Source organism: Diachasma alloeum, unplaced genomic scaffold (genome assembly GCF_001412515.2).
Source record: "Diachasma alloeum isolate Michigan unplaced genomic scaffold, Dall2.0 Dall_scaffold_00661, whole genome shotgun sequence".
In the NCBI taxonomy this organism is placed as follows: Eukaryota; Metazoa; Arthropoda; class Insecta; order Hymenoptera; family Braconidae; genus Diachasma; species Diachasma alloeum.
The window spans coordinates 381,076-389,894 of NW_021680793.1; the positions used below are offsets into that span (position 1 = coordinate 381,076).

Here is an 8,819-nt window from a genome sequence, read left to right on the forward strand (position 1 = left end):
TTACCAAAAATAAATAAATAAACAACAATATTTGATGTTACCCCTGAATTTTGATGATTTATCAGATGTTGAAATTGTCTTTTGAATTGTTAAGAATTTTGTTTATTTTATTGGTTGCGTTATACCGTCGTGGAGTGTGGCCTTCACAATCCGAGAGATCGCTCAATGTCGCTGGCTGATCTTCCTTCTCTTCGCTACTCTGGGCGAATAGTTTATTCCTCTCGTTCTCTGAAGGTTCCGGCCACTGAGTTATATACACTCCTTTTCGTCGTTTGCTCGTATCACCCCGATACCTCCTAACTTTTCCAGATGGCGAAGAAGATCCTGATGGGGTTTCGCTGAGTACCTCGCTTGTTTCACTCGCTTGGCTCAGCCGAGGTTCTTCAGGCGGTGGTGTGATTATCACTGAATTCGGATTAACGAGAATGGTTATGGAACGAAAAAGGTCGGAGACATTTGTAGCAAGACCTTTTTCCGTAGATTATTTTATTGGTTGAACAAAAAGGTTCTCTGACATTTTCAAAAGGAACTGTCAGTTACTGTAATATTCTATCTCTACTGCTTCTTGAAAGTCTTAGATGAATGAATATAATTATTTGATTAGTTATAATTCAACTATTGTACTATTTTATAAGGGGTCAAAATGAACTCAATTTATTCTATCTAGATAACATAAATGACACAGTTTCTGAAGAGCTAAGCCCAGTAATCTCAATCAAAGATGAATAAAAATAAGAAAGGTCAATCAAAGCGCAATGAAAGTATTGTCGCCGTAAAGTACCGATATTTATTTATAATTAAAAATCAAACAGTCAGTTTCAAACACTAAATACTTCATCAAAATAGGATGATGAAAAAATTCGGTCTTGGAGACGATTTCTAATCATGAATAGGCCGGAACTCAGGATTCGCATAAAATCTTTTGTTTGAAATTTTTACCAGTTAGGGGATTCCCACAATTCACTTCCTTCTCAATCGCATCGCACTCTTCCTTTAATTTCTCCGTTCATATTTATTTCAAGAGAATCAGCACCCCATTTCCTATCATCTGCCTGTTCATATCTATTTTCGTTCAATCATTTTAATCCCTGCAATCATCATGATGATCAAGATGAGAATAATACGATGTAAATATTTACACTAATCAAAAAATCGATTGTCTCGGCAATCAAATCAACAACAACTGTCGATCAACAACTGTTGCGAAGTTAGGATTCGGATGACAGATTTAGATTTATGTGTAAAAAGAAATTCTAATAGATTTTTTCACTATTCTGAGCCTTTTGTTAATGATTTAAGATGTGATATCAATCATTTTTAAACTAATCTGTCACTTACATTGTGAAATATCAGTGATGGAACTCCAGGTACACGGCTAGCTCATTGCAGAACAAAACAAGGAAAATGGAAGTTTGGCGCACTCATGAGGTTTCATTATTTATTTTGGCGAGTTTTTTGAGATATCAACGACATGATTTCGACTGAGGATCAAAATAGGAATACCATTTTTTCCGTGGTTGATAAATAAATCCAGCGATAAATTAAAAAAAAACTGAGAGAAACTTCAAAAATATGGTCAAGTGATCAGGTACTACTCATGATCAGAAACTGCTTTATTTACTATATATTTGTGTTACTTCCCGTGAATTAATGAGAAATCCTTTCAAGAAAGAACATATAATTGACAAAAAGAAAAGAAGATTTGAATTGAATAAAAATTTAATTCAATTTCATGTTTTATTTGTGGGCGTCTTTCCATTTATGAAATATCAAAATCAAGTGTTTGAAAAATGGTTTCAATTTTCAAATCTTTAAATTTCAGATTTCATTCGCCTTGGTGCAATATTTACTGCACGGTACCATAAATTTTATTAGAAATATAACAATGTTGGCAATCAGCATGTAATTATCAATGAAATTTTGCAAAATAACTCACCTTTAGCCTCTACCTCGTCTCCATTATTGTTTCCTACCGCTGGATGCACTCGATCTACAAACGGAACGTGATCCGGATCTAAAGATTCCTGTTGTGTCGGATTAACTCGTAGTTCCTGATTGTCTGAAGGAACCGATGGCTCTGGACTCGTGAGAGCACTCGACGTCCCCAGACTATCGGACCCATCGCTTCGAGGTCGTAACTCCTCGAGTGTCCTTGATTGGTGAACACCGAGACCTTCTGCAGATCCCACCGCACTGTCTACACTCGGCGTCGAAGCACACGGACTCTGGCGATCTGGACTTTTTTGAGGAGAGGAGGGTGTTGGACTAGAGGATGTATTCCCTCGACGCCTAGGTAAAGTACTTGCACGCACGTCTTTTGACTCATCTCCGTTTGAAGAGAAGATTGTTTGAGTTCTATGTCGATTTCCTATGAGAATCATTGAAGTATTCAAATGTGTTCCATATTTTGTTTTTCCTTCAATTGAGAAAGTCTATATTGACACGGTGGGATTGATAGAATATTTGACCGTAATGTTTATGGAGCTCAGTTTGGGAATAACTCGGAAAATGATCGGTTTGGAGAAAAATATCCGAAAATTATTTCTGTGTGATACGATATTCCCGAAAACGGAAATTAAAGAATTTGGTCTGTCAGCAAATTCCTCTAAATCTCTTCCTTTCTAAATAAACAAGTACTCAATTGAATTCGTAGGGGAGGGTGGGGCAAAACGGCCCCCCTTCAATTGTCAATAACTTGTGAATGACATTGTGAAAATTCCCAGTTTCAACTTCATTTTGAAGATAATTTTTCATTCTTCAAAACGAGCTCTAACTCATCCCAATCGAATTATTGAATCGGAAAATATTGACGATTGAAGGGGGACCGTTTTGCCCCATCCTCCCCTATAGTTAACTATACCAATTGTTGCTACTGACTTAGCGATTTTCTTCCGAATGGATTCTTTTGTTTTTGAATTTTCATTTTATACTACTCTTTTTATCTATTTTTTCATGTCATAATACGATCATAAATTGAAGTGTTACAATAGTATATTTCAGGGCGAGTGCCATGGGGTTTTTTGCTCGCGTAAAGTTGGCGTCCGAGCCGTAGGCGAGGACTGGTCAACCACGCGAGTAAAAAAACCCCATGGCACTAGCCATGAACGATATTTTTCCGTACTGATTCTCACTTTTACGAGTTTGGGGAAGGGCCACTACTAATGCCCGGACGGGCAAAAGTGAAGGTCAGTACGGAAAAATAAACCGTCGTACGACCCGATTTCGATTTCAGTCAGTTCAATCAACGTATAATTGCGATTGAGTCGTGATTTGATCCCGATTCAATCAAGGTTCAGTTAAGGTTTGAACCCGATTTAACGCGGATTTTAATCCCTCAAGTGCGGCGCCCATATTGCGCGGTATGTGTCTTCATTGCCCCGCGGCCTCCCATCTAGTTAATTTCGCTGTTCAATACGCGACAATTTTTAGACTGATGATCAGACAATTATCATCTAAAATTTAATGATAATCTTGAGCTTTCACCAAAAAGTTGTTCTATTACAGTCTTCTTTTATACAGACTTTTTTGGAATCTTTACGACTAATCTCAGTTCGATAGCACAAATGTTACCAAGATCGGCGATTGTCGGAAATTTGTTAATAATAAATCAGTACTTCATGGAATCGAAATTTCATTTGTGCCATTCGACAAAGGAATGTATAGAAAATGTTCGGTAAAAATTTCTGATTTTTTAATGAAAATGAGCTCGATAAACGAAAGGTTTGAATATGCATCTGATATCGAATTCAGTTCCGCATTGTTTATGTATTGAAGAAAAATATTAAAAGTAACTTGAAAGAAAATAGAGTCGCATTGTGTTGATAATTTTATCTACTAGGCAAGACGCGCGCTTCGCGGGCGCTAGTAGCTACGCTGCGTGGTTTTGATACTGAATTCGACACTAAAGAACTGATGCAAATATTTGTATCTGTTCTTCAATCTAGAATTCTTGAGTCAAATTCTTGATTGCATCGACTGATCGAACTCAACGGAACCAATAAGAAACTACATCAAAATTGCAATGATCCCAGCGAATGGAACCAATGTAATGTCTATTAAATCACGAATCATACCAAGTAGATTTCACTAATTTGTACTGAGTATATCCAAACAAGCCATAGTGATTTTTTTTTCAATAGAAATATCAATTTTCGCCTAAAACTTTCATAAGTCTGCGAAAAATGGCTGAAATAAAGTGGTTAATCTCTCAATTTGGAGCTTATCCTATGAGCTTCATATCGGACATAGAATTTCTACGAGTTATTCTACGAGAAAGATACCAGCTCGGCACAAAACACTGAAATAAAAACTTTCCAATTTGCGACTTACAAAATTTGACACATAAACCATATAGCATACAACCCGCATCGTCACAATTGGAAGAACGAAAAATGCCCTCTAAGGATGACCTATTGATTTCTCCGCTGATTCGACTCAAAGGGCTAGAAAAATCCATCGCAATTTGAATTTTCGAATAACCCATGAAGGAATAAATGTTTGTCAAAAAATCTCATAAGTCTGCGAATAATGAGCTTTACAACTGATATGCGATTTCTACTGATAATCAAGTCAAAAAATAATAATTCAGGACAAAACGATGAGAAAATGTGAAATTTTCAATTTGTGACATGCCAAAGTCGAAACATAATTACCTATAACGATGGATCAAGTGGACGGAATGAAGAAAAATCATACGTAATTTTGAAGATCTCATTGAGATCTTCAAATTGGTGTGAAATAAATCTACATTGGCCAAGTACAAAGGTCCAAAAATAAATGAAAAGGCCGAATTTTGGGGTGTGACATCAGCTTCAAAACAGCAACAATCTCCAATAACTTCATGAAAATTCAATCAAATCGTATTCTATACATCACAATTTGAAGAACCAATTATACCCTTCAAGATGATACACTGACTTCACCGCTGATTCAACTCAAAGAGATAGAAAAAACCAGCCAAAGTTAAATTCTCAAGTTAGAAGCGAAAAAAAATTTTCTTGCAATAAAAGAAAAAAAATTAAGAAAAATAACAATTTTCTGCCTATAAGTTCCATGGTGAGAATGAGAAATGACCAGAATCCAATAATTCCCTTATCAATTTGAGTATAAAATATATATGGTTTTATCAAAAAGTGAGAACGGAATTAGCATGAAAATCCGAAGAAGGACCAGCGTCACGATTACGGATTGTCCTATTGGGGATCAGAAATATTATGCAAGATTTTGAAGAAAAANTTTTTTTTCAATAGAAATATCAATTTTCGCCTAAAACTTTCATAAGTCTGCGAAAAATGGCTGAAATAAAGTGGTTAATCTCTCAATTTGGAGCTTATCCTATGAGCTTCATATCGGACATAGAATTTCTACGAGTTATTCTACGAGAAAGATACCAGCTCGGCACAAAACACTGAAATAAAAACTTTCCAATTTGCGACTTACAAAATTTGACACATAAACCATATAGCATACAACCCGCATCGTCACAATTGGAAGAACGAAAAATGCCCTCTAAGGATGACCTATTGATTTCTCCGCTGATTCGACTCAAAGGGCTAGAAAAATCCATCGCAATTTGAATTTTCGAATAACCCATGAAGGAATAAATGTTTGTCAAAAAATCTCATAAGTCTGCGAATAATGAGCTTTACAACTGACATGCGATTTCTACTGATAATCAAGTCAAAAAATAATAATTCAGGACAAAACGATGAGAAAATGTGAAATTTTCAATTTGTGACATGCCAAAGTCGAAACATAATTACCTATAACGATGGATCAAGTGGACGGAATGAAGAAAAATCATACGTAATTTTGAAGATCTCATTGAGATCTTCAAATTGGTGTGAAATAAATCTACATTGGCCAAGTACAAAGGTCCAAAAATAAATGAAAAGGCCGAATTTTGGGGTGTGACATCAGCTTCAAAACAGCAACAATCTCCAATAACTTCATGAAAATTCAATCAAATCGTATTCTATACATCACAATTTGAAGAACCAATTATACCCTTCAAGATGATACACTGACTTCACCGCTGATTCAACTCAAAGAGATAGAAAAAACCAGCCAAAGTTAAATTCTCAAGTTAGAAGCGAAAAAAAATTTTCTTGCAATAAAAGAAAAAAAATTAAGAAAAATAACAATTTTCTGCCTATAAGTTCCATGGTAAGAATGAGAAATGACCAGAATCCAATAATTCCCTTATCAATTTGAGTATAAAATATATATGGTTTTATCAAAAAGTGAGAACGGAATTAGCATGAAAATCCGAAGAAGGACCAGCGTCACGATTACGGATTGTCCTATTGGGGATCAGAAATATTATGCAAGATTTTGAAGAAAAATAAATACCCTTCAAAATGATATATGAGTTTCATTCGCTTCAGAAAATCCAATCCAAACTGACTTTACGATAAAATCATGGAAATTTATTTTCTGAATCGGATCTTTTATAAATGAATGGAAATTGTAGATAAATGAATGAATCAGGGACCAATGCTGAAGTAATTAAATGTATTTGCAGCTTAGTATGAAATATCTCTATAGATTCGGACAGAAACCGAGAAAGTCTTGTCATTGAGAGGAAGAAATTGGCGCTTTTCAAAACGTGACATGCTAAAATCGTTACATCATCGTTTATAACAATTCATCTGGTGAATCGAATGGATAATATAAAGTATCAATATGAAGATCTCGATGAGACCTTCAAGTTGACATGTGACATATCCTCTCTAGTCAACTTTGAATCCTAGATAAACCGTAAAAACTGTAATTTTTTACGTGTGACATAAGGTAAAGAATGAAAACAATCTGCAATAATGGATATGAATTCCATTGGATCAGGATTGTCATGCATCATTTTGAAGAAAGATAAATATTATTTGAGATGGTATATGAATTGTTTAACTGGCTCGACCGATAGTTGCAGAAAAAACCGATTCAGGCTGAATTTACAGTAAAATCGTAAAATTTCATTTTCTGGATAGAACCTTTCATAAGTTAATGTACATTGAAGATAATTGAATAAGTCAGCGGTCAATTCGTAGGCAATTTGATATATTTTTACCTAGGTATGGGATATCTTCACATATTCCAATAGAAACCAAGCAAATCTTGCTATTTAGGAGGAAAAACACGGAATTTTCAAAATGTGACGTGCTAAAATCGCTACATTATCGCTTATAACAGTTGATTTAGGTGATGGAGCAGATAATATACAGTATCAATTTGAAGGTCTCAATGAGACCTTCAAATTGACATATGATAAATCCCCGTTGGTCAAGTCTTAGGCCTCGATAAATGGTAAAAACTGTCATTTTTAAGGTGTGACATAACGTGAAAAATGGAAATAATCTGCAATAACACAATGAAAATTGGAGTAAATGACATTTATCATACACCATTTTAAAGAATATAAAATGCCCTTCTACATTATATATGGATATTCCCATCCAGTCCATATAGAAGTACCAAAATCCCCAACCGAAATGAATTTTTGGAGTAAACCATAAAAATTCAATTTTCGTGTAAAAATTCTCAAAAAGTCGATGAAAAATGGAGATAATTGGATAAATTAAGGACCAACTCCAAGATAATTTGATATATTTTGACCCAAGAATAATATATCTTCACAGATTTCAACACAAACCAAGTAAATCTTGCTATTTAAGGGTGCCAAGTTTGGCGATGACCTTGAAAATTGACATTCACCAACAAAGTTATAATTTTTTTAATTAATAGTATTAGACAGATGGTGAACATCGGTGACAATTTTAAAATTTTAGAACTTATGGATATCGAGAAATTAAATAAACAAAATCAGTCTTATACACGGCCTCTTATGGAGTTTTGATTAAATTGAACGTTTCAACCCCCTAGGAACTCAAGAAAAATTTAAAAAATTTGAAGATATGGGGAATGATGTGTTCAATGTGATGGCGACAAAAAACAATGGGGTACCGGGGTGAATAAGAGAGATATTTCAACCCGCCGTACCCATTTGATCCCATGCTTTCTCGAGCTTCGTCACGCGAAATAGAGGATTTTCCGCATTTATTTTCTCGATGTCTAGTTCCGGTTACGGGTTTGAAATTTCATCGGATGGATGAATACATATTTCTCCAATAATGAAGGGAAAGAAAAAAAATTTTTTGAATCTTTTTTCAAATTCACTTGGCACCCTTAAGAGGAAAAACACTGAATTTTCAGAGTGTGACATATTAAAATCGCTACATTATCGCTTATAACAATCGATTTAGGTGATGGGGCAGATAATATAGGGTATCAATTTGAAGATCTCGATGAGACCTTCAAATTGACATATGATAAATCCCCGTTGGTCAAATTTAAGGATTCGATAAATAGTAAAAACTGTCATTTTTGAGGTGTGACATAACGGAAAAAATGGAAATAATCTGCAATAACTCAATGAAAATTGGATTAAATGATATTTATCATACATCATTTTGAAGAACATAAAATGCGCTTCAAAGTAGTGGATGAATATTCGCGTCTAGTCCACTTGGAAGTACCGAAAACCCCAACCAAACTCAATTTTTAGGGTCAACCATAACAATTCAATTTTTTGCCTAAAAACCCTCATAAGTGAATAAAAAATGAAAATAATTGAGTAAATCACAAGTCAATTCCTGGGTAACTCAATATATTTTCACATAATTATGAAAAATCTTCAGAGATTCCAACTCAAACCGAGTGAATTTGGCCATTCCACGGAAAAACATGGAGATTTTTAAAACGTGACATGCTAAAATCGCTACATTATCGCTTACAGCAATTAACCTAGGTGATGGGGTAGATAA

General features: G+C 34.7%; 1 protein-coding gene across 7 annotated transcripts in view; it reads right to left on the bottom strand.

The window, feature by feature from the left end:
* Positions 1 to 8,819, bottom strand: part of LOC107044023 (rho guanine nucleotide exchange factor 17) — a 108,364-nt gene that overhangs the window by 43,064 nt on the left and 56,481 nt on the right. For all 7 annotated transcript variants that reach the window (XM_015265753.1, XM_015265754.1, XM_029126534.1 and 4 more), the window contains 2 exons: positions 1,937 to 2,368; positions 126 to 405 (listed from right to left, as the gene is read on the bottom strand). In XM_015265753.1, the coding sequence (XP_015121239.1) occupies positions 126 to 405; positions 1,937 to 2,368 (712 nt within the window). The remainder of the gene's footprint in view (positions 1 to 125; positions 406 to 1,936; positions 2,369 to 8,819) is intronic.